The sequence below is a fragment of the Phocoena phocoena genome, chromosome 1, assembly GCF_963924675.1.
Source record: "Phocoena phocoena chromosome 1, mPhoPho1.1, whole genome shotgun sequence".
Taxonomy (NCBI): domain Eukaryota; kingdom Metazoa; phylum Chordata; class Mammalia; order Artiodactyla; family Phocoenidae; genus Phocoena; species Phocoena phocoena.
The window spans coordinates 65,197,449-65,224,745 of NC_089219.1; the positions used below are offsets into that span (position 1 = coordinate 65,197,449).

Here is a 27,297-nt window from a genome sequence, read left to right on the forward strand (position 1 = left end):
AACATTGTAAAAACCTAAAACATGTACATGTAACCAAAGTCTCCAGTACCCATCCCCAATCCCATTTCTGTCCCACAGTTTTAAGAGATGACTATTCCCATAAACTCAGTGCTCATCCTTCTCAGGCATGATGTAATACCACTGCCACATGTATTTGCATTGGTAAACAATATGTGCTATTGTTATTGTTTTGCATGTTTTCAAACTTTATTTAGATTGGATCATATTGTACTGAATTCTGAAACTTGCTTTTTCTTCTCAGCATTAAGTTTTTGAGATTTATCAATGTTGAAACACTTAGTTTTATGAAGCTCACTCATCTTAACAAAGAAGAACAAACATTAAAAACTAAAAACACTGCTTTGTATGTAATCTTTTTTAATCATGAGGGTAATTTATAGTTAACCTTTCTCCGCTACCACTGTTAATATTGAAATGAAAACTCAAGAGTTAAAATAAGTTTAGAAAAGGTAAAGAATATTTATATAGAGAATTGGATAACTTTGAAAATCTTATACCTATAGAGATGCAATGAAAGGGCTTTGACTGATCTCCATAATTTTATTTGTGAGCTATGACAATTTCTTGAAATTAACCATATCAAATATTGTTAGACTCTGCCACCACCCGGAACATCTTTGCTAACTTCTGGAATAATCATATTCACCAACCATGAGCCACTGAAACATCAAAAAGAGTTGCAGAAACTAGGGCTTGAGATGAAAGATCTTTACTGTACTGCAGTTCAACACAGGACTCCTCAGAACGGAGCCCATGCTAACTATAAAGTAGCCTTCCACGTGTGAAGGGAATCAAAGCACTTTGATGGTATTAATGGGAAGTTCTTGATATAATTAATCAAAAGTTGTATCATTTAAAAACCCTTTATTTAAAATGATTTAATATAGTACCTAGCACAGAGGAGAAACTAAACTCTCCATTGCTAAAAGGCTGTTTAGCAATGACATATCCTGAAGGGCAGTCCTCTTATAAAAAAAAAAGGGGGGCAGAAGCAGGCAGAAGCCTCACTGCACTGTAGAGCACCAAGCAGTCCTAGGGTGAGAAGTCCTGTGCAGGGAGCTAGGACCAGGAAAAGGCAGCTCACGCCATACCTACCCAGCAGTCTCACTACCGCATTTCTATTTGGGTCTTCGCTCAAGCTGAGTATTTCTTAGAGAAGAAAGTGAAATATATACATAAAGAAAATAAAACAGAAAAAGAAAAGGTCGCACAGATCAGACTTTTCCACTCTGAAAATAAGAAGATTTTTTTTGTTTTTTCCTTTTTGTCTTCAGCATGGTGTTATGGAAAGAGTGTGGGCTGTGGAATCTGACGGTTCTCAATATGAATCCCAGATCTATCATGTACTAGCTGTGTGGTCTTGGGCAAGGCAGTCACTTTTTTTGAGCTTCTTCATCTGAAAACTTGAGTTCCACTCAGGGTTACTATGCAAGAGACGGCAAGTATCAAGCACAGAACCTGACAAATGTTTACTCCTATACATAGTGATATCACAGTTCCTTTCCCATCTATTTTCTCCTTTCCAATTTCTTATTCATTAAAATATCTTTGGTTCTATAATTCTATAGTCATCTTTGATTTAATGTGACAATATTTACAGCACTTTTTTGTAAAATCAAGTCCTTAGCCTCAAAGAGTTCACAGTCCAGAGGATCATTTAAACAAAACACTAATACCAAACACTGGTTGTTATTCATTCAACATGTATTTTTTGTACGTTAACTGTAAGCAAGGCACTGTACCAAACTCAGAGAGCACAGAGGGCAAAGAGAACAAGCCCCCCCGCTCCCCAGCTCCTGCCCACTCCGCCCTCATCTCCCCCAATGCACACACATACCACGTTAAGAGGAGTAGCTCTTTTTCCACTTTCAATATCTACCTACTTCCTACCTATTTATTTCTTTCAAGCTCTCGCATCTATCTTTTCATCAACAGACATCACTGGTACCCTCAAAAAGCTGTAGCAATAATAAAAGCAAAATTACCCTGAAATAGGATCTGTCAAAAATATCTAGCACATACATTTTTTCCCCTCACTTTTGGACATTTGCTAAGTTGGAAGAAAAGAACAAAGGAAGGAGGAGATTCATCCTTAATTCTGGATTTAGAAGACCCCCCTTCTTTGCCCAGTACTACACCTTATCCTATGGAGCTCGTAAGGAAACAGGGCATGACCTTGACAGCTCTGACTTCTACTTTGTTTCTGGAGATCTTACTTCCCACTGAACCTTTGCCACCATGATTGATCAGGCTCCAATCTGCACTCATTGCCTTTGAACCCCCTCAACTACCCACAGGATCCTCATCTGCTTCATAATATAGGTACTATGCTAAAGAAATAATAAAATAACACAACACACTAATAGTAATTACAATTCTTAAACCCTTGCGATACCTGATTTCTTCTAAAAAGCACATCTTTCACACCCATTGATATAATTTTCACAATAGGTAGAAAAGCAACAGCTATTAAAACCACCATTTAATTGTATGCAGAAGTGGAAATAAAATCACCATCCATGTTATGGATGAGAAAACATTCAAGGGTTTAAGAGGCTCACCAGGGTCACACGGAAGCACAGCTGGAACCCAACACCTTAAATATTGTTAGGTGTTTTTTTCCCCTTACTGTAAAATCCTTTTCATCTCACCCTTTGAAATGCTGGCATATAGGACCTTTAATTTCTTAGAGATTGCAGGTAGCATTACATATTTTATGATTAAGGTATCTGCTCTGAGTCTGAAAATTTTCAAATGCCCGTAAGTTAAGGGCTCCACTAGAGATACACTGGATGTGATTCTATTAGGAAAACTAATAATTTCCCTATCTGTAAAATGGGGCCAACACTCCCTAGCATAGGGTCCTTGTGAAGATGAACTGCAACAGCACATGGTGAGTGCTTCAGAGCACGCTTGACATGCTGTAAGCTCTATTATTCAGAGTAAATCATTTGCAGTCAGCAGCAGGCTTGTCACACTGCTTGTGTATTTTAATTAAGCCCATACTTCAAATAGGTTTTTCTATTTATCAAATATAATCTTTAAAAAACTAGAGCACCTTGGTTTAATGTTGGTTTTACTTTTTACCTCTGAAAGGTTGCCAACCATACTTTGCAAATGGAGGAAATACAGAATTTAAAATTCTTCCTCAAATAGTGATATTTTCCAAGCTACACTTGAATCCATTTGGTTTAAATGAAAATTAAAGAGATAGGGAAAATGTGGGAAATATATTTTCACACAAAATGAACAGATCAATTCACAAAGCCAAAGCAAAGGCATATCATAAAAGCAAACAGAAAATTTTAAAATAATTCTTAAGTAAGAATTTCTAGCAAGAAAAAAAAACTTGGAAAGAGAATAAAACACTACAAAATGTGCTGCTTTTGATCAAGAATGACTCATGTCAGCATATTATTTATTATCCTTAACCCAGAAAAAATTTTAACAATTAAAAGTAGCCACAGAAAAGTCTCTTCCTGGCCATGTGACCTTGTCGGGTTACTTCACTGGCCTGGATCTCAGTACCCACTTCTGATAAGAAGGGGTGGAGGAGGAGTTGAATAGATAATTATTCTAAACCCCGCCAGGTATTCTGAGGAAAAGACTGGATGGAGCAGAGCTCGGTGGGATTTACTACTGCTGACCAGACACTCAAGGAGCATCCCAGTGGTTTCAGTGGGAATCACACCGCCATTTCAACTAGTTGCGGACCAACAGTCCAAACCTTAGCCTTTCAGTGGTTCAATCATTAACACACCTTTCTTGGTCACTGATATAAGTTTCCTCTAGGAACTGCGTAAATATCCCACGATGTGTTCACAGCGTGTTTTGTTAATTTTCTTTCTTTTGAAAATTCTTCTAGGTGGGAGCCATGGCGGGGGGCGGAGGATGAAAAAAATCTACACATTTCTCTCCAAAAGTAAGACGGCAACTCTGATGGCAAAGCAGGAGGAAAGGCCGGACAGAAAGAGCCCTGGGAAACAGGAGCCTGAAAGGAGAAATTGGCTCCTCCGGCTGCCTGTGGCGGGGGGTCACAGCAAACGCGCGCGGCCGCAGGAATCCAGATCCCAGACCGGGCCGAGGGGAAATCTAGAGGGAGGATAGGCAGGGGGAGCGGGATGGGGGGAGTACCAACGGGCGCCCCGCTGTGGCACCCGAAACGCTCACGCTGCCAGAAAGCAAAGCCGGGCTCTCAGGACCAGCAAGTAAAACTGCCCTGGTGATTTACGGATGACCAACTTGCAGCCCCTGGAGGGGAATAACTTCGGCCACGAACACCTTATTCACTGGTTCTAGGGGAGGACGGAACGCAGGACAGGAGCGCAGCCAAAATCCGGCTCGGTTCCTTTGGGACGAGCGCGGGGGAGTTCCGCAGCCTGAACTAAGGGGGCTTTTTAAACCACTTACCCGGTTCTAGAGTGAGAAATCAAAATCTGCGAGGGATCCCTCAGGTTCCACGGAAAAAAGACACGGGCCGCGTCATCCGCGGCGCTTTCAGGCTCCGCCTAGCCCCGCCCCCAGGGGCGGGCCCGAGGAAGGAGTTTGGACCTTTCCGGCCACCACTGGCTTCAATATGGCTACCCCCAGGGAAAGGCGGGGTTAATGTGAAAGTACAGACCCTGACTCCCTCATCGCATGGATCGTAGCGCAGAGTTCAGAAGATGGAAGGCGCAGTGTCTGAGCAAAGCGGACCTCAGCCGGAAAGGCAGTGTGGACGAGGATGTGGTAGAGCTTGTGCAGCTCCTAAATGGGCGAGAACAGTTTTTCACCACCAGTTCCTGCGCTGGCCGCATCATCCTTCTAGACCGGGTGAGCAGGACCCTTTGTGTCCTTCCAGCGCCTGCCCTATAGTGTGCAACACCAGGAGCCTTGTGCTCACCCAATGTAACACCCTGTCTGTGTTTATTCTTCTGACCGGTGGTCTCGGTTTCTTTATCAAGGAAACTGAGAGGGTGACTTAAACCAATGCTTCTAAAATTTTAATGTGTCTGTGAATCACTTGGAGATATTTTTAAATAGATTCTGATTCTGTAGGTCTAGAGTAGGGTCTGATCTGTATTTCTAACAAGCCCCCAAGTGATGCTGAAACTACTGGCCTGGGAATGATCTTGAGTTGCAAGGGTTAGAGAATTTTATTTTTTTAATACTAAGGAATTTTAAGGACTTCCCAGCCTGGCGAGGCGGCTGTCTTCTCGTTAACCGCTCTACCAAATCGTTGTTAACCACTTGATTGAAGATCGCTATGGTTAAGAAGTTCACTGCCTCCTAGTGGCTCACTCCGTTATTACAACTCTGGTAATTTTTACATTACCTGAAAAAGTACATTAGTATGTAGTCTGTGATAGTGGTCAGTCCCTCAGGCTTTGGAGTGATACTGCTTAGATTCTAGATCAGTTTTGGGTATTATTGGCTATGTGACTTTAGGGAAGTTATCTAAACTTAGCCCCTTCTTGTCCCATGAACTAAGGATAATAGAGTATCCACTTCATAGGGATTCTATGTAGAGGAAATGGGATAATTTATTTGAAACCTTTAGCACCATGCCTGGCATATTAAGTGCACTGTAAAAGTTAGCTGTGTGTTCACTTTAACATTAGGACTGAATTCAGAGCATGAAAGACAGCACACTCATAAATTCACTCTTTAGCTCCTCACTGACAGACCATTTGCCGGTCTCCCAGGTGAGCAGGGCCTGCTCATTCTTATATTGCTTCCATTGCCCCCTGAGCACTGGCACTCTTGCTTGTCTTGAGCTCTCTCTCTTTCTCCATTTCTCCTGCCCTGTCTTACCTGGATTTCTGCAGTGGTTTCCTAACAGGTCACTGAACTCTACATGTTCACTGAACTCTACCAGTCTTTCTACCCCAAACCATTTTACATACAGTTAATAGATTCCCCTTTCTGAAGCACAGCCCTGTGCATGTCACTCATCTATGCTGAAATACTCTAGTATACCTTTCAGCTCTATTTTCCACCTAAAATGTCTTCCCCCATTTCTGCATATCTGAGACGTACCTCCCCAGACTCCCCTTTTCTACCTGAATACAAACACACACATCCATTTGGAAGCCATGACTATTTCTTCTGAACTGCCTTAGGACTTTTTCAGAACCTCTTTTCATTTTATGTATTATCTTATACCTTGTGTTTATTTTCACTTTGCCTTATTTCTGGAAGAATTTGGATCAACTTACAAATAGGCAATAGAAAAAAAAAGTGAGAAAATCTGCATAAAGGGAGTATAGATAAGATGAAGCAGAGATGGCATTAGTTCTCAAAATATACCACTAGACTCTGTAAATTTGCTAGAGGTGGGCCACACATTTGGCTGTAAGATTTAGAGCAGCCAGCATAAGATCAAAAACGTAAGTCACTGAGGTCATTCAGTGAAAACAAATCAGTTATTTAGGACAAGCACAGCTCTTCTCCTTTCCAAAGCCAGACAGCAAAGTCCCCTGTGTACCCACTGTATAAAAGTTACGTTGTAGAAAAAAGAAAGAGAAAATGCATAACTTTAAGAAAAAAAAAGAAGTTACCTTGTAGAAGTATAGTGATTTAAAAGTGCATGTGTTTCCTGCATCCTCTTTCCAGTGTCCTTGAGGGTAGGATCTGTTTATATCTAAAGTACCTCATAGAACTTAGCAAATAAACATTTTTCTAGTTAATAAGTAAAAAGTTACGTTAAAATATTTGCCCTCTTGAAATTTTGATCTTTCAATCCTAGCTCTGCCCTTTAGGACTACACATAAGGTCTAATCCAGAGGTCACAAATTTATGCCTATAGCGACTAGGGACATAGGAAGGTATGAACAGATCACGTGTCAGTAAAAAGTGGTCCTGTGTGGGACTGAAACAGTGCTTTCTTACAAAAGGAATTCAAAAAAAATTTTTTTTAATATTGTGCTAATCATATAAAACAGCTAGAGTACAATTTAGGGGCTATTCGTGTACAGTCCCTTGTGATAATCCCTTTGCTTCTGACAAAATCATGACCGTATTTCAGAAAATATTTATTAAGTTCTTTTACCTTAACAAACAAATTACTTTCTTTCCATCTCAAATAATTTGGTTTCATTTTTGTTAACATTTATGTTAACTTTACCCAAAAGCCTGTTGAATTGTTCTCAGTAATACTTAAAATGACGTGGGATTATTAATTTAAGAAAGCCTAAAATATGCTATACATTGTACTTATTATTTTGTAAATATTATATGATAAATTAAATTATGTTATTTTTTCACTTTAGGGTATAAATGGTTCTGAGGTTCAGAAACAAAACTGTTGCTGGCTACTGGTTACACATAAACCCTGTGTGAAAGATGATGTGGTAAGTTTTTATATATAAATTTAGAAATAAACTTTAATTCACAGTCACTTTAAATACATATGAAAAGAATAGAAAATTCAAGGTGGTTTATGTATAGAATCATAATGACTAGATTATAAAGCCTAAAGAGAATTCATTACAATGGCTTTTTTTTTAAGTTGTGGGAGGTTATTATCTGCGCTGGATTATTTAGTTTCCTAAATTAAAATGTTTAGATGAGTTCATATAAGTTTGCATTAGTCAGGCATTTTACATTACTGGCTCAGGTGCTTAAATGTTGTCTTCAAAGCTCACTCAGTCTCCATCTCCTTTGGGTACTGGTTCTCTCTGTATATTTGCCCTTCTCCTCTTCTGTGGCGGATAATCTTTGTGGCAGGAAAGATAGCTGCCAGCAACCCCAGCAGAAAAAGATTTACTTTTTAAGATCCATGTATCATTTCCAAAGGACACTGAGTCATCCTTCCTGGTTAGGTGTTCTCCCTGCTGAGATCAGCTATTTTTGCCAGTAGAATGGAATGCTATCCTTGATCACACCTAGGCACTTGGCGTCTCTGATTTTATGATAGTGGGAGTGATGAGTGACAGGGTCACGCTTGACAGTGCCACCAGAATCAAATGATGTGAAGGAGGGAAGATGGTGCAAGGAGACTAGGCAGACAGAAGTAACAACTGCCTTATATAGCTTCTAGCTGAGACATAATAGTATATGTGTCTCAAACCTCGATCTAACAGCAAAACATTTAGACAGACCTTCTAGTACCTTCTAGACCTACTAGTCTTTATGTACCATATTCCTTAATGAAAAATCTGCTATGGAATTAAATAGAGTAGTAGTTGACTTTTTTGAGGTATGGTTGGAAAGAATGACACAGAAGGTTTATGGGAGAATTAGAAATCAGGTCTCTTAAAAGAATAAGTGGATCAATAAGTTTTGGAGAAAGAGGGCCAAGAAAACAGAGGGAAAAGTTACTGTGGAAGGATGCAGAATGAGTCTGAAAGTTCCTTGGAAGAATTGAAGTTACGTAGGATAAAGGTTCACCAAAGAACAGGATCATGTACTTGTGTCTGATCCTAACATTTTCCGTTTATTTAGATTGTAGCCCTAAAGAAAGCGAATGGCGATGCCATTTTGAAATTTGAACCACTTGTTCTTCATGTGCAGTGTCGACAGTTGCAGGATGCACAAATTCTGGTAAAATTTTGTGATTATACTTGAATTTATAGGTATGTGAGTAGATTTAATTTTAAACTTTAAATTTTCTACCAAAATTAATGCAATGCTAGTTTAATCAACTAGTGTTTTATTTAATTATAGATTTGGGGTTATAAATGTTTCTGCAGTTTGTAGGGCTAAAGTGTTTATTTGATTAGCCAGATGGTCCAAATTTAACAAATTTATTTTCTTACAGCATTCAGTGGCAATAGATTCTGGTTTCAGGAACTCCGGCATAACAGTGGGAAAGAGAGGAAAGACTATGTTGGTACGACACCTTTTGGCAAAAAGCAATTTTTTGATCATGAAGTAATCCAGATTATTGAATAACCTTCTACTCAAATCTTCTTGTCATTCCCTTGCTCAGAAACCTTCAGTGACTGACTTTTCTGTACAGGGCGAAGTCTAGAGTTGTTAGATTTACATTTGAGGTCTTATTTTACAGTATTCCCCTCCACTTACTTTTAACTTGATTCTCTCCGTCCTCCTCACCCTAAATAGTCAAGGCCCAGTTTAATCAGCACCATGATGTAGTGGAAAGAATCACAGACAGGGCGTCTAAAGTCTTCTGCCTGGATCCATCAGGGACTGAATTGTCTCAGCTATATCAGGGATCTATCGAACTACTGCCCTAGGGCCACATTCATCCCCCAGGCGGGCAGTTCCAGTACACCCATTTGATTAATTACTGTCTAAGGTTGCTTTTGTGCTATGATGGCAAAATTGAGTAGTTGTGACAGATATTATATGGCCTGCAAAGTTGAAAATATTTATTATCTATCCTTTCACAGAAAAGGTTTGCCGACCCCTGGACTAGAAGATCTTTAAGGCTCCTTCTAAGTCCCACAGCCTCTCTGAGTCCTTTCCTGGCCAAGCCAACCCCTAGTGATTTTGCCCTATTCTCTCTGATCACACGTGGTAGCTACTGTTTGTGTTTACTGTTTGGCATGGTGTACATGGTTTGCTTTTGAACTACTTCAGATCGGCTTCCATTCTAGCTCCCTAGACTTTACTTTTTTCTATTTTTAACAGACAGCCTATTTTCCAAAATGAGGTGGCTTAAGAAGAAGACATCTGTAAAGCATGACTAAATAGAAAATGAAAGCTTATAGTACTGATTTGCATCCCCATCTCAGTCCCCACTGCATGTGGTGGCCCAGGCAAGAACAGAGCCACTCTTTCACCTTCTCTCCTTTATCTTCCATATTCAATTAGCGACAAGTCCTGTCCCATCTACCTCTGATTCCTCACTCCTGACTCCACCTCTCCAAGCCCTCTGCCACTGTGCCTGCTTGAGCTGTCATCGTCCCTCACCTCTATCTTTATAGTGCTCTCCTGACTGGTCTTCCTCCTACCCATCTTCTCCTTCAGTCCCTCTAGCCAACACTGTCAGAATCCCCCTTTTAAAGAAGTCAAGGTCTCCTGGTGTTTTCTCAGGCCTTATTTATGTTCATGTTCTGCCAGCATACTTCCACCCCAGCCAGACAGAATATTTGTTATTTCCCGAATGTATTATGCTTTTGATGTTCCCATGACTATAGAAAAGTTAATCCTCTGGCTGGAATGCTCCCCTTCTCCCATTTTTACATCTGGTGAAATTACACTTACCCTTTAAAATTCCAATTCAGATGCCACATTTCCCGTAAAACCACGACCTGTCTCAGTTAGTTGCTCCTCTTCTACATTTCCTTAGCATTTTGTGTGCACATGTACGTGCATGCATGCACATGTACATGTATGTGTTTCTTCTGTCGTAGCACCATGATGTATTGTGATGCTCTGTTCACTTGTTTGTTTCCAGTTCAGAAGTGTTAGCTCTTTTAGGGGCAGGGACCATGTTATATTCATCCTGTACCTTCATACCTTACATGGGGCTTAGAATACTGCAGATGCTTAGTAAAGGCTTGTTGAATGAATTTTTATGCCTCATAATAGTTTTTGTTGTTTCTTAACCTATATCCAGTGTTTGGATTTACTTGGAATATGTTGACTGTTTCATCGGCAACCCTAAAGCATTGAGAAAGCAGCCACTTTGTGAGGTAGAAAAGGCATGGTTTATCTTGTAACAACCCTGCTCAAGCAGTGCTAAGAGGCCCTTTAGCATCCAGTCCATTTTGATTTTCCCTTGAAGCTTCTGTTGAGGTTTCATTTATTTCTTTTCTTTAAATAGTGTATTAAAGCTTCCTTAGCTTTAGTGACAGTGATACTGTTAAGTTCATTGGATTCTTTGATAATATGTGCTTCTCTGAAAGACAATGTATAGAATGACTTGCTTTACAAATGATTTTATGCGATGGGAAAATCTATTTGAATCTCCTTTGTTTCAACTGTATTTAACTAAATTATATCAAAGCACAAACTTAAATGTTGTAATGGAGCTAAACTATATATAAACACAGCCCTGACTGGGACTTTTCTTTAGTTACCTTCAGTTTCTCCAGTACATAAGTCATCATATCTAAATTGCTCCTTGCAGGCTGTCCGGAGCACACATGGCTTAGAAGTTCCATTAACCCATAAAGGAAAACTGATGGTGACAGAGGAATATATCAACTTCCTGATAAAGATAGCAAATCAAAAAATGGAGGAAAACAAGAAGAGAATTGAAAGGTACAGTCTTACATGCCTAGGGCTTCTTTGAAACTATTAATATACACCATCTTCAGTTTATACTCCCAACTGCTTTTATATTTGTAGCCTTATCACGAATAATTAAGATGATGCAAGTAATTGATGAGAGTAGGTCAGACTGCAGTGGGTACTAAATGGAGCATAAAGGGGAGGAAGCTCCATGGAGGCTAGTGGGACACGTGACTGCCAGCAACAGGCATAAAGGAGAAACAGTCACTCAGGTAAGTGAGCCCAGTAGCCCCAGGGACCATAACTGATCCAGTTGAAGGCAGCCAGGGAGGAGGTACACTCTGCCTCCTGGTTGTAACCTACTGAAGACTACCTAGAATCTCCTTTTGAGGAGAACAGCCTGGTTAATTTTAGTCTGATAAATATTTTATACCTCTGGCTAGCTCAGAACCCCACTCCTGTCATGCATTAGATTTGAATTGGCATAATTGTACCAGTCAGAAGGATTATGGCTATCCAGTCACTTCTTTATATTTCTCTTGTTCTTAAACTTCACCTCCTGGTAGATTAATTTTACATGACTTTCTTTTTCAGCTTTTTCCTAAGAATAGAATCTTTGATGTAAAGAAATAACTATTATGCTGCCTTTTATATATGAAGATAAATGCCACTGACCTACCATCAGTAAGATGTAAATTTCTGAGTTATTTAAGGACTGATGGTCATCTTGTTGTCATTTATAATTTTCTTTTTGCTTTTTCCCCCACCCCTTTGGTCACCTCACAACTAGCCAATCACTGCCTAAGTAACTCCTGAGTCATTCTTCTCTCCCCACCCTTCCTGCCATGTTCTTTATTCAGGACCATTGCAGTAACCTTATTAGCTGGTCTCATAGTAGAATGCTTCCAGTATGTCTTTCTGCTAAGCCATTCTCCGTATCACCATCAGAATCCTGTCTGGAATGAAAAGGAATACTATTGCTTAATTTGCCTGCTTAAAATTCTTTAATACCTAGAACTTTTTATGAAGCAGCTAAGACCAGAAGTGCCAGTGGCAGCAGTGTGGCATGGTGGAAAGGGGTAGAAATGGGCTCCAGAGGCAGAACTGAGTTCAAATCCTACTTCCCCCACAACTTACTCAACTCTCTTGGCTTCATTTTTCTTGTACCTACTTATCATAAAGAACAATTTTAGTATACACTAGACGGCATATGTATAATGACAGGCCCTGTCCGTGTTATGTCATGGATTCTTAGGATAGGATAGCCTTTCTCCTTGTTCACCGACTCATACAGAGAATAAACCTATAATCACATCAGTACCACCATCCAGGCTTTCTTAACCAGGGCTCCTTATTTGAACCACAGAATTAACAAAATTATTCGAGTGACTATTTCTCAGTTCTCCCAACAGTGGTATATAACTTGTACTAGTCTAGACACATTGGAGAGAAGTAATTCATGACATACAGTGGATGTCCTCAGGCATTAGGACTGAATTTTTTAGCGGAAGCCTGGCTGAAAAAAGCCGAGAGGTTACCTGGACACAGGTTCTTTGAGCAAACATTCTAAATATAGTGATGATTTCAAGTAAGCAACTGAAGGTACCCAGCCACTCCACCAGACTACAGAGTTTGAACTGTATGTAGGTACTTACTGGTAGCATTCCAAAAGTTGACTACGGTTGTTAGATAGTATTCTAGAGAGACTGTTTGCGAAAATGTATGAGGTAGCAAATCAGTTTCTCTGTTTCCTTACTTGAATTTCAATAAGATTATAAATATAGCCCAAGATCAACTAACTATACACCTGGTGAAGTTAACTGAGTCACGTTCACCAACTATAAAATCAAATTATGCTTTAAATCCATTGACTCGAAAATATGTTTCGAGATTATGGTGTGCATGCTGCTATCTAGAGAGTCATGCTCATCATATAAAATCAGTGAAAAATTAAAGAAGGGTAAAAAGTTTCTTAAGATACTGATTAGAAGATTACATGTGAATTCAGAAAGGGTGAACAAATTAGGGAGCTCCTTTGGGAACAGCTGTATATTCAACCAAATGCAGAGAAAGAGTTACTCTTCTGCTGTGGAAAAGAGAAAAAATAAACACTGGAGGTGATGAGTTCTGCAATCAGACGTTGAGTACTAAAATTGGTTTCTCACAGGACCAAAGTTTCATAATTCAAACAACTATAATAAGAGAATTTTTAAAAGTTAAAATCCTAATGTAACATTCCAGCAATAAGAAATATTCTTGAGATACGAAAATCAAAAGGTAAAATAATTTTAATAGAAAAAAAAGCCTCTTTTGTAAAAAAACAATTCCTAAGCCCACTTCTTAGTGGGAAGAGTAAGAAAATTTCATACATAATGATTTCCAGGTAAAAAAATATGAAGTTTGGAGATCTATTTACCCATTACGAGTGGAGGGCTATCTTTGTAGCTGTTAATAAGAGATCAGGACTGACTTGGGTTGGATGGAATTAGCCATGTTCTTCTTCTCACCAACTGTAATAAGACAATAAATGTTAAATAAAATGTAGAATAAACAAAAATAGAGTTATAGATGTAGAAAACAATATTATGGTTACCAGGGCAGAAGGGGGTGGTGGGAGGGATAAATTGGGAGGTAAGGACTGACATATACACACTACTATATATAAACTAGGTAACTAATAAGAATCTACTGCATAGCACAGGGAACCCTACTTAATACTATGTAATGACCTATATGAGAGAAGAATCTAAAAAAAGTGGATATATGTGTATGTATAACTCATTCACTTCACTGTACACGTGAAACTAACACTACATTGTAAGTCAACTATACTCCAATTTAAAAAAACATGGCATCTTAAAAAAAATTTTTTTTTAAATATAGAGTAAAAGGGCCAAATATATTGGCATATAAGATTGATAAAAATAAAGCAAATTAGACTGAAAAAGTAAATGAATATTTCCAATGGTTGTTTTTTTTGTGGTAAAATATACATAACTAAAATTTATAATTTTAACCGTTATACAGTTCATTGGCATTAGATACACTCACATTGCTATGCAACCACCACTATCACTGCTATTTATCTCCAGACCCTTTTCATTTTCCCAAATTGAAACTCCATGCCCATTAAGCAATAATTCTCCACTCCCCAAACTCCCAGCCCCTGGTAACCACTCTTCTGTTTTCTGTCTCTTATGATTTTGACTATTCCAGGTACCTCATACAAATGGAATCATACAATATTTATCCTTTTGTGTTTGGCTTATTTCACTTAGCATAATGCTGTCAAGGTTTATCCATGTTGTAGTGTGATCAGAAGTTTACCTTTTTTTTTCTTTTTTGCGGGCTTGCTGTTTTCTTTTTTTTAATTTTTATTTTATATTGGACTATAGTTGATTTACAGTGTTGTGTTAGTTTTAGGTGTACAGCAAAGTGTTTCAGTTATGCATATACATATATCTATTCTTTTTCAAATTCTTTTCCCATTTAGGTTATTATAGAATATTGAGCAGAGTTCCCTGTGCTATACAGTAGGTCCTTGTTGGTTATCTGTTTTAAATATAGTAGTGTGTATATGTCAATCCCAGATTCCCAATTTATCCCTCCCCCCACCTTTCCCCTTTGGTAACCGTAAGTTTGTTTTCTAAGTCTGTGAATCTGTTTCTGTTTTGTAAATAAGTTCACTTGAATCATTTTTTTAGATTCCACACATAAGTGATATCATATGATATTTGTCTTTCTCTGTCTGACTTACTTCACTTAGTATAATAATCTCCAGGTCCATCCATGTTGCTACAAATGGCATTATTTCATTCTTTTTAATGGCTGAGTAATATTCCATTGTATATATGTACCACATCTTCTTTATCCATTCATTTGCGATGGACATTTAGGTTGCTTCCATGTGTTGGCTATTGTAAACAGTGCTGCAATGAACATTGGGGTGCATATATCCTTTCCAACCATGGTTTTCTCCAGATAGATGCCCAGGAATGGGATTGCTAGATCATATGGTAGCTCTATTTTTAGTTTTTTAAGGAACCTCCTTACTGTTTTCCACAGTGGCTGCACCACTTTACATTACCATGAATAGTGTAGGAGGGTTCCCTTTCTCCACACCCTCTCCAGCATTTATTGTCTGTAGACTTGTTGATCATGGCCATTCTCACTGGTGTGAGGTGATACCTCATTGTAGTCTTGATTTGCATTTCTCTAATAATTAGTGATGTTGAGCATCTTTTCATGTGCCTCTTGGCCATCTGTATGTCTTCTTTAGAGAAATGTCTGTTTAGGTCTTCTGCCCATTTTTTGGTTGGGTTGTTTTATTGATATTGAGCCACATGAGCTGTTTGTAAATTTTGGAGATTAATCCCTTGTTGGTCGCATTGTTTGCAAATATTTTCTCCCATTCGGAGGATTGTCTTTTCGTTTTGTTTATGGTTTCCTTTGCTGTGCAAAAGCTTTGGAGTTTAGTTAGGTCCCATTTGTTTACTTTTGTTTTTATTTCCATTACTCTAGGAGACAGATCAAAAAAGATATTGCTGCGATTTATGTCAGTGTTCTGATTGTGTTTTCCTCTAAGGGTTTTATAGTGTCTGGTCTTACATTTAGGTCTTTCATCCATTTTGAGTTTATTTTTGTGTATAGTGTTAGGGAGTGATCTAATTTCATTCTTTTACACGTAGCTGTCTAGTTTTCCCAGCATCATTTATTGAAGAGACTGTCTTTTCTCCATTGTATAGTCTTGCCTCCTTTGCAGAAGTTTACTTCTTTTTAAGGCTGAATAATATTCCATTGTATTTAACATATATTGTTTATCCATTTATTCATCAATGGATGTTTGAGTTTTTTCTACCTTTTAGCTATTGTGAATAATGATGCTGTGAACATGGGTATACAAATATCTGTTTGAGTGTCTGCTTTCAGTTATTTTTGATATTTACCCAGAAGTGGAATTGCTAGATGATGTGGTAATTTTATATTTACTTTTTTGAAGAACCTCCATACTCTTTTCCACAGGAACTGCACCATTTTACATTCCCACCAACAGTATACAAGGGTTTCCTTTTCTCAACATCCTTGCCAACACTTGTTGTCTTTTGTTTTTCTGATAATTGCCGTTCTGACAGGTGTGAAGTGATATCTCATTGTGGTTTTGATTTGCATTTCCCTCATGATTAGTGACATTGAGCACTATTTCATATACCTGTCGGTAAGAATTTCTGTTACATCACTTTGCTGCTTTCCTTCCTGTTTGTGGTGCTTTTTCTTAGCTTCCTTCTGGATTTCTCTTGTTATTCTATCTGTTGGTTAAATGCTGTCATTCTCCAGGATTCCTTTCCTGGCCCATTGCTTTAGCTACTTCCCCAGATACTGGTAGATCTTCCAAATCTCTCCTGAGTCCTAGGCCCATATGTCTAATAACTATTGAATATATCTAACCAAAATATCCCATCAGCCTTTCTTTAATATCTTTCTTATCTTAATCTCAACGTCATTTACCCATTTCCTTGGTTCAAATTCTCATTATCATTTACCAGCATTATTACAGTTTATGCCTCAGTGAAAACAGAAATGTGAACCATATTAAATTACAGTTGTTTAATTGCACATATGTCTTTTTTTCCCCAGTACAACTTGGTCACATTGTGTATGGGACTGACTTTCCCCTCCCACCAACCAAACACATACCCATACATATACACACTTCAAATATCTCTCATCCTAAAACCTTATAGAGTGTCTGGCTCACAGTAGAAACCCAATAAATGTTTATTGAGTTCATCCTAAACAATAAAGGAACTTAAAAGTTAACACATTATATTGAGTTCACCAAAGGCAAAGACAGTTTCTTATTATTTTCTGAGTGTCTGACAGGAGCATAGTGGTCAATAAATACTTGCTCAATTTAGCTGACAGACTCCAACAGCAGTACTACTTTTATGGCTTCAAAGCCTGAGGATGATTATTCTGGAAGATGTAAAATGGCTTACTCATGGGGCAAGCAGGAGTAGGCTCTTGCTACACAGTCCAGGCAAGAATTAACAGGACCTTGAGTAACAAAATGAATGGGAGAGATACTGCAGAACATAACCCGAATGTGGCAGCAGATAGAAATGGGGGGAGAAGAGAAGGAGTCAAGTCTTATTTTTTTAAATGGAACTAAAGCTAGTAAATAAATAACTCACACATTTCCCTATATACTTAAGATCAGAGAAGTAGATAATGAAGATCAGAGAAGTAAATAGTGAAAACACGTATTTTCTGATAGTTCCTCCTTGGATGTCCCCTCCCTTCAATTTTTCCTCTCATAATTCCTCTCCCTTTACTAGCCAGCTTCCACTCATCCTTGCAATTCAGCCCAGGCATTGTTTTTTTTTTCCAAGGAATATTTCATGATCTTTCATGGAACGTTGAGTGTATCTTTATGGCTCTGCAGCCCCCATTAAACCCTGAGCTCCCTGAGGGCACAGACCACATTTCTTACCTGTTTCTAGCACTGGCACAGGCCCTGTCACATACATGTTTTTAATTAATTTATTTATTTATTTATTTATTTATTTTTTATTTGCGGTACGCAGGCCTCTCACTGTTGTGGCCTCTCCCGTTGCGGAGCACAGGCTCTGGACGCGCAGGCTCAGCAGCCATGGCTCACGGGCCCAGCTGCTCCGCGGCATGTGGGATCTTCCCGGACCAGGGCATGAACCCATGTCCCCTGCATCGGCAGGTGGACTATCAACCACTGTGCCACCAGGGAAGCCCACATACATGTTTTTTAATAAAAAATTCTAGAGCTTAAAATCAGTTAAAAATCCAAATACATGATATATGAGAATAGCCTTCTTTTGTTATTTGTTAATAATGGAAGCCTTAAAAGGGTATGAAATTGTGCCTAGATTTCATTAATTTTATGTTCCTATTTCGGAAGTCAACGAAATACCAGCTTTTTATTGCACATGGTCCTCTAACAGATCCGAGAAACAAGAATTCATTTTCCCAGAACTGTTCTGAAAAGTTCTCTCATGAAGCGAAGTATATACAGGTTGCCCTATGTCATGATAATCTTGACTGTGGAAGTAGAAAAACTGAAGACAATTTGATTTTCTTTTGAGGGGGGAAAAAAACAGTTACCTGAGCATATATTTCTTTTTATACTCCAAACTCTTTTTGTTGCCTTTGAGAGCTGAGAAAATTACACTTTGAGAATTGGGCTTTAGAATGCTGTATAAAGGGTCATATCATGAGAAGAGAACATGTAATTGGAAAACAAATTTCTGACTTATTGAGTAAGATAGTTTCCCAAAGGACATTTTAAAAGTTCCCTTAACCAAGGAAAACAAAAAAGTAGTTGAAGTTTTATTCTTGGCTTTCAACATGGAAAGGTCTTTGTTCCGTTTTACCAGTTGTTTTTTTGGTACCCCAAGGATATAGCTTTGAATTCTTAGGTTGTTTGATAGAAGATTAAAGTAAGGCACCTGTTCCTCTTTAATTACCTTTTTAATGTAATTGACAAGGTATTTTACACAGCTGTTAATTCTCTGTGATCATAAAAGAGGAATTTAGTCTTATCTTTAATTTTCTAGGAATGCAGTAGAATCCAGAGAAAAGACTTGGTTACCTAAGTTTAAAGAGCAGGGTTGGGTAGAGAGTGATAGAAGATAAAGTTGCACATCATGAATAACCTCTTGTTATCAGATAAGGGTGATTCATACCCTTTTGTAGCATGCTTGGATTTGATTTAGATAAAATGAGTTATGCTACTGGGTCATTTTTTAAAACCATTCTAAATAGGCATTGTGGAAGATGAGAAGAAAACCAGTCATTGAAGTCACCCAGAATGATGGCAAGACCTGGAGACAAAGATAAAGCCAAGTGTAGAAGTTTCCATGAATGTAAAGGACTGAACAGAATATTGTTAGATAACCAGAGGGGCACATGAAGGAGTTTAGTCTGGCAAACTGTTGGTGAGGCAGGTGAATTCTCACCTTATCACTCAACTCTGAGGCAGGGTATGGAAATAATAAGCAGTCTTCACTTAAGAGGAATGCAGGACAGTGGTGTCTTTGTGGGAAACCAGGTTTCAGTTAAGTAAGGATATAAGGAATGCATTAAATGAAAAGGTTGTTACCATGTTATGGGGTCTAAAAAATTAAACATCAGTTAATTTTTTCAAAGCCTTTTGCTATAACTCTTAAAATACTGTTTTCCCTTTTACTGTACCTCCCTCTTTGAGATTGATTTATTCATTTTAGAAATATCAATTAGCCCTTATTATCTGCCAGGCATGGTGCTGGATATCAAGGTGTACAGTGATGAGTATATAAGTTCTTGAAATATGGATAGGATATTAGTAATCATGTTAGGTATCAGCATTGTGTGGAGTATTTGGTAAGAGGTGATTATCTTGGGTTTTTAAGGGCAGTTTTAGAGCTTTTGCAAGCAGAACTTAGCCTGTTCATTGAATTAAAGAAAGAAGAAAATTGGCCCAAATAGCAATCTCTTCTGCAGATGTCAGAAATTTCCTGTCATAGCCTCCCATTATAATAGGATATTAAAGCATGATGAGATCCCGACAGTGGCAAAGGAGTTCTCAACTTTTAGATCATTTTATTTGGGACCTAAGATAATACATCCATATTTACCTTTTTTGTTCAGTAGTTATTTATTCACTTATTTGGCATATTTTTACCCAAGTGTGGCTGTACTGTACTCCATGCTAAGAATATAACAGAAGACGAGATAGATGGAGTCCTTGGTCTTACGGAGTTTATATTCCGTAAAAATAGTCGTTTCTGAGAACTTACTCGGTGCCAGGCACTGTGCTAGGTACTTACATATATATCCCTCTGATAGCCCTGCTAGGTACAGGATAATAGCTAGTTTTATAAATGAGGAAATCGAGACTCAGTGAGGTTGGAATTAGCCAACCTCAGCTTTCCCAGGGGACCACTCGTGTGAAGCACACACAGCATACCAAGCCATCCTGCTGCTTTCCAACATATGCTGAAAACTAACACAAAAACTCCAGCAGGAAAATGAGTAAAGGAAAAGAATAATTTACATTAAAAAATTAAAATAACTAATAAAAAATGTTCACTTTCAAACAAAGCAATGAAAATATAAATAATGAGAGACCGTAATCACCTATAAGTAAAGCGTGTTTTTTGATGTAATATTCACTGTATGAGTGAAGTGGTCTCTCAAGTTCTGCCCTTAGAAGCATATTTTTTGAATACCCATTCTGGAAAACAGGTAGTACTTATCAAGAGCCTTAAATATTTATAACCTTTAACCACGCAGTTACATTTCTAGGTATCTATCCTAAATAGCTAGAAACTCAGATCACATTATTTCCAAAATGTTTATCACATTGTTGTTTGTATTGGGAAAATTTGAAAGTAAATTAAGGCCAATCTAAGTGGCATAATGTTATACTACCATTAAAAAGTATTATTTTGTAGTTCATTTAGTGATATGGAAAGTATTTTCAATAAATATTAAATTTGAAAAAACAATGTAAAACTTTATATGTAATATCACAATTGTATAAAAGACAGTAGGTGTATGTATACATGTACAGATGTATTAATTCAGAATACACTAATAAACTGGAAAGAAAAAATATGAGAGTCATTATTTTTAGGTAGATATGTAAAGGTGATCTGTATTTGTAACTTCACATATTTTGCAATTTCTCTAAAATGAGCCTCTATTACATTTATGATTCTTTTGAAAGAATATATATTTTCTTTTTTTTTAATCTTTGTTTGATTCCTATATCTGGAATAGAAATTAAGGTAGGATAGAGGTTATCAAGAGGTGATTCCAAACCAGTTTTCAGGACTGTTCTTAAAGAACTGAAACATTTCTTTTCCTAAGTAAAAAATCATAAAAGCAAGAAGCACGTTATTTCTGTGATTTATTCTATATCTTGAGGTTAATATGAGACATCAGGTTTATGTAATTTATAAATTCTAGGTGTATTTCATTTTGTTTCAGAACACACAGATATAACAATAATACCTTATTTCTTTACAGGTTTTACAACTGCCTACAACATGCTTTGGAAAAAGAAACTATTTCTATGACCTCATATCCCAAAGAGAAAATCAAAGAGAAAAATAACTCATCATATACTCACAAGAAAAAAAGAAACCCAGAAAAAGCATGTGGCAAATGTATTACTGAAGAAAATAATAAAGAACTTGAAAATGATGATCATGATGATCCAGGAATCAGTGTTACTATCTTCCCTGAAGATTACTGAGATTTGGTTCTGAAGTGTCTGGGTAGAATAATGTTTCTAATAGATATTATAAAGCTGCTCTTTATAGGAGTATTTTAGTTAGTTGAGTGTATCAGCCTTTCAGAAAAACAAGATTTAATTTTTCTCTATATTTTAGGGAAACCCTTAGCTTTTAAAAATAGCTGTGTATAATATCAATATTTGCTCTTAAATACCATTGTTTTTAGTCACATAGTCATTGCAAAAATAAAATTATGATTTTTAATGCTTATCCTTAAGTTTCAGTTTCTACTTCTATAAAACAGAAGAACTATAATACCCTTTCAAGAGAGCCTTAACATTAGGAATATTAGAGTAAAAATCATAACAACATTTTACTTTTTTTTTTTTTTTTTTTTTGCGGTACGCGGGCCTCTCACTGTTGTGGCCTCTCCCGTTGCGGATGCGGAGCACAGGCTCCGGACGCGCAGGCTCAGCGGCCATGGCTCACGGGCCCAGCCACTCCGCGGCATGTGGGATCTTCCCGGACCGGGGCACGAACCCGTGTCCCCTGCATCGGCAGGCGGACTCTCAACCACTGCACCACCAGGGAAGCCCTACTTATTTTTAACTTTGAAATCTCCAACCTTCAAGGGGGTCACTTTGCTTCTTGTTGCCATGGAGTCCAAGGACAAGTTTTTTCCTCTCTTTAGCCATTGTGGATAAAACAACTGATACCCTTTTTGTTCAGGACAAAATATTATACTTGAACCCTCTTTCCCCATTATTTTTCACAAACCAGAGCTTGCCACTGGCACATCCTCCATGAAGCAGGTGGGCATAGTTTTTCACTACGCCTGGTCAGAAATGATAACTTATGACACAGGAATCTCAATAGAACAAATGTGCTATGAAAAATTGCAAAGAATCAGAAGCCTCGGGTTTGAGTTCTGACTGCTACAGAGAAGTTGGTGGTCCTTAAGCGAATCACTTAATTTCCAAGGGCTTCCATTTCCTCTTCCGCATAATAGTAATTCTGATCCCTCCCATATTTACACCAGAGGAGTGTTGACAGGATCAAGTTAAATAAAAATGTGAAAGCACTTAATAGACCATTTTGCATATATGTTATTATTTACTTTGCTATTTATTTTCATTATAAATTGAAGATTTTTCACAATGTATTTTCAGAATATCAAATCATAGAAAGTATACATTTAAAGAGAAATTTCTAGTTAGTCATAGAACTAATAAATTGAAAGACAAAAACACCAGAACATCAAGTAAGAAAAATTATATGAGGCAGTCAACATTGAGTTGTGATTTTGGCATTTCCTAATATTTTTATAATTTGCTTAAGTCCTCATATAAATTAGTTTTAGATTTGTATCCCAGATGCTTATCTTCTGACAGACACCATTTCATACTCTCATTTTTTAAAGTCAATTGATTTTATAGCTATCTGCTGTCCTCTAAGCAAATTTATCAGGGATAGGGTACAGGAAGCTCCAAAATTACTATGAGATTTTTCTTTACTTCTTTTTTCTTTCTTTTTTAAACTATTATTATTTTTTAAAATTTTATTGAAGTGTAATTGATTTACAGTGTTGTGTTAATTTCTGCCATACAGCAAAGTGATTCAGTTATACATATGTATATATTCTTTTTCATATTCTTTTTCCATTATGATTTTATCACAGGATATTGAATATAGTTCCCCATGCTATACAGTAGGACCTTGTTTATCCATTCTATATATAATAGTTTGCCTCTGCTAATCCCAAACTCCCAGTCCTTCCCTCCTCTGCTCCTCTCCCCCTTGACAACCACAAGTCTGTTCTCTGTCTGTGAGTCTATTTCTGTTCCATAGAAAAGTTCATTTGTGTCATATTTTAGATTCCACATATAAGTGATATCATATGTTATTTGTCTTTCTGACTTCACTTAGTATGATAATCTCTAGGTCCATCCATGTTGCTGCAAATGGCATTATTTCATTCTTTTTATGGCTGAGTAATATTCCATCGTGAATATGTACCACATCTTCTTTATCCATTCATCTGTCAATGGACATTTAGGTTGTTTCCATGTCTTGGCTACTATAAGTGCTGTTATGAACATAGGGGTGCATGTATGTTTTCGAATTATAGTTTTGTCTGGATATATGCCCAGGTTTACTCCTTTTTTCTATCATGGCTCTGAACTCTCTCTTTGGCCTTTAAAGTAAGATACTAATATTTCCCTTAGTCATTTTGAGTCCTCCATCTTCTTGCCATCCTGCAACATCTGGCCCCATTAACACTCTTAGACCCCCGAATCTGCCCTTTCATCAGCATCCTGAATGCTTTCTTCTCAATCATTTCCCTGTTTATAGTGAATCAACAGTTATTTTTCTCTCCAACACTTTAATATTTTTCAACATTTATTGCACCTTAGAATCATCTTTAGAACCTTGAAAAAAATGCAGAAAAGACCTGAGAATCTCCAGGGACAAGCACGTGTATTTTTTCTTTTAAAGCTCTCAAGTCGTTCTCTAATTGGAAACTAAAGGGTAATAACGCTGTAGGCATTCCCAGGTTTCTGTCTTTGGCCTTCATCTTGCATTCCTGTCTGCACCCCAGCTAACTCATCCATCCCAGTAGCCTTCACCTCTGAGACAATGACTCCCGCCTCTCCTGTCCTGTTCTGTCTCCTATGCTCTGACTAACTGCTGGGCCTCTCCAGTAGAGCTGTGACTTTTCAAAAGTGTTCTCTTGTTTGACTGTTTCCTGGTTCTTTGGCTAGAGAAAGCAGACTTTTGTTGGGGCTTTTTGTTTGTTTGTTTGTTTGAGCCCATTGACATTTCCGGGTTGCTGGCTTTTCCAATGCCCAGCCTGGGATATGTGAGGTAAAAAGAAAACCCAGGGAACTCACAATTACGTTGTTCTTTAGGTCCCCAAATCCCTAGCTGGTCTACCTTTCCTTGTCATCTCTCAGAGTCTTCTTATGTTTATTCTATACATAGTGTCCAGAGTTTTTGTTTTTATTTTTGGGCTGTGCTGCGTGGCTTGCAGGATCTTAGTTCCCCAACCAGGAACTGAACCCAGGCCCCAGCAGTGAAAGTGCCAGGTCCTAACCACTGGACTGCCAGGGAATTCCCTGTCCAGAGGTTTTAGTTGCACTTAGTGAAAGGAATAGGAAAAAGTATATCTACTCCAATCTTCGAGAATCAGAAGTGTAATATATTTTTTAAAGTAATAATATTATCACATCATGGGGTATTGTTGAGGATACCTCTGGAACCCATCCAGATTGCCCAGATAATATAATCTACTTAGTGCTGTGCCCCATCTCCCAGTTTGTATGCTTGGCTGTTCTTGCTTTAGGCTGCTGGAGCATCTTCATTCTAAAATAGAGGAGAAAAAGCCTGGAGTCTGTTTCCTGCCCTTTACCCACCCCCACCACACACACACTCACTGTCTCACAGCCAATAATGACAAGTGCAGAGTTTCAAAACAGTTCTGTTGCCAGAAATGGGATAAACTTGGATGTGCAATTGCCATTTAAGCTCCCAGCAGCATCAGGCTAAGGCTGGGACGTCACCTTGATCCTATCATGTTTTTCCCACTCCCTTCCCCATTTCTTCTGGGAGCTCCTGCTTAATAAATCACTTGCACTAGAATGGTGTCTTCTTTTACAAGAACCTGACCTAAAGTACTGAGATTATTTTGTCTATATTTGAGAAAGTGATGGCATACGTTTATTATAAAGAGCTGATGTTTTAATGTGCTACAAGTTATACCATTGGTAGTGATTTAAACTTATGAGGCAAATAAATTTTTATATTAAGTACAGAGTTTTAAAAATTCTTTTGGGGGAAGTATCGAAACAACAATATTTGAGGATCACTTCTACAATACATACTGTTATAAGAACTTGGCAGGAATAATTGATTCTAGGCAACGGAGTACTACCATCACAATTCAAGGGGATACCATGTCATTTAGGTTTTAAAGGCCAAGACACAAGTTCACTTGACAGAAAAATCCAAGCAAAACTCTTGTAGACAGAGGAATGTGTAATATGAGGCACCAAAGAACATGATGTATTCAGTGATGGTGAATCTTCCATTAAAGCTGAAATACAACATGTGGTATGAAATGAGTCAAGCTGGTTGAAGCACAATTGTGAAGGGCCTTGTGGTCCAGCATGGAGGTAGACCAGTGTTTCCTAAACAGGGCTGTTCAACAGAATTCCCTGGTGGGAATGGGACTGGGCATGCCAGGCTGCTTTCTAAAACACTGAATCCCAGGCCCTACTCTAGACCTCTCAAGCCAGAATCTTCAATCTAGAGTCTTGGAATCTCTTTTTCTTTTTTCCTTTCTCTCTGGGAATCTTTATTTTTTAAACAACTCATCCAAATGGTTCTGATAAAATCAACCCAGCCCTTTTAGAAGCCACTGGTAACAGACATAATCCTGAAGGCACTGGAGAGGAATTAAAGATTTTTTAACAAAAAAGGAAAAAGCAACAATTATAGTTACAGGGTATCTGTATCACAGATTTTGTGTATTCATGTTATGTTCATGTCATAGCTCCTCCTATAATATAGGAGGAGCTTCCAATATTTTAATTAGTCAAGTCACTGTCCTTATCATTAGGTCTCAGGCAGCTGCCAGGAGGAACGGCCACATGCATAGCTACGTGTTGGACTCTGTACAGCTCCAGGAGAAGGAGACATTCCCCACAGATGACAATGTGCATGCCACTCTTTGAAGTCGTGCAGTGCACATTCTTATATACAGTATTGCTAGGAGGGAATTTGGGGAGGAAAAAAATCTTAATCTCAGAATATCTGGAACATTTCTTCTAATTTAATGAGTAGAATATGGAAATACTTGCCAGGCAGGTAGATGGAAAAAGAAGGAAAACAATTTTAGAAAATAAGCCCTAAATACATAAGAATTGTAGGAAAAGCGTGTGCGTGTAGAGGACAGCATCCTGTGATGGAATGACTACACATTCTGTTGTTTAAAAATCTCTCTAAAGGCCTTGTAATCCACTGACTTTCTTTCACTCATCCAAACTGACCCCCAAGGGAACTATGGTTCAAAGATTCAATAAACAACAAGGTCCTACTGTAAATAAACAATAAGGTCCTACGATGTAGCGCAGGGATAAACCATACTGGAAAAGAATATTAAAAAGGATGTATATATGTGTATAACTGAGTCACTTTGCTGAACAGCAGAAATTAACACAACATTGTAAATCAACTATACTTCAATAAAAAAGAATTCTATAAGGTATCTGCATGAGACTCTGGAAGAGAGGGGCTGCCCCCTAATCCCTTTGCCTGATGTAACAGAACCACCCTGGACCTTTTAGGTTAGAGAAGAGCGGCCAGGCGCTGCCAAGAGCCCAAGAAGACACTGAATCCCACTCACTCCTTAGCGTCCCTTAACATGTTATTTTACTTATATATTCAATCCACATGCCTGATCAACAATATTAATAACTGCGGCAGGGATATTTAGTAATAAAATACAAGATAACCTATTGAGAGTTGCCTTGTCGTTTGTTTTTATTGTCATCGATCCATCCATAATGAAAGGAAATTTTTTCCCTTCCCCCAGGACGGAGGCAAGCACCTATTACTAAGTCCCGGATTCTCCATTGTTTAATTTTGTTAACTACCTTTGCGTACTAAAAGAGAGGGAAAAGTTTATTGAGTCAAGTTTATTGAGAAACAGAGAGGGAAATTTAAAAACATGGTTTTGTTTTTGAAATCTTAGGCCAGACATCATAAACTAGTGGCTGAGTTACAGCCAAGCACATGTGTTTTGTTTGGCCCACACAGAGGATATTTTTCCTAATTGAAACAATATTTTAAAATATGATGATTTTTTTTTAAAGTACATAGTTTTTCTTGAAAAATTGGAGGA

At 37.9% G+C, this 27,297-nt stretch overlaps 1 protein-coding gene across 2 annotated transcripts; it reads left to right on the forward strand.

Annotated features, from left to right (window-relative positions):
• Window positions 1-4,589: 4,589 nt before the first annotated feature.
• On the forward strand, window positions 4,590-21,766 carry TYW3 (tRNA-yW synthesizing protein 3 homolog). Of its 2 annotated transcripts, XM_065886624.1 has the most exons (6): window positions 4,590-4,833; window positions 7,272-7,352; window positions 8,446-8,544; window positions 8,762-8,833; window positions 11,042-11,175; window positions 21,187-21,766. In XM_065886624.1, the coding sequence occupies exons 1-6, from the start codon at window positions 4,660-4,662 to the stop codon at window positions 21,413-21,415; spliced, it is 789 nt and encodes a 262-aa protein (XP_065742696.1). In that variant the 5' UTR covers window positions 4,590-4,659; the 3' UTR covers window positions 21,416-21,766. The 2 variants fall into 2 exon arrangements, with proteins under 2 accessions (XP_065742696.1, XP_065742704.1); XM_065886632.1 differs by lacking the exon at window positions 8,446-8,544 and having other exon boundaries at window positions 4,660-4,833; window positions 21,187-21,415.
• The last annotated feature ends 5,531 nt before the right edge of the window (window positions 21,767-27,297 follow it).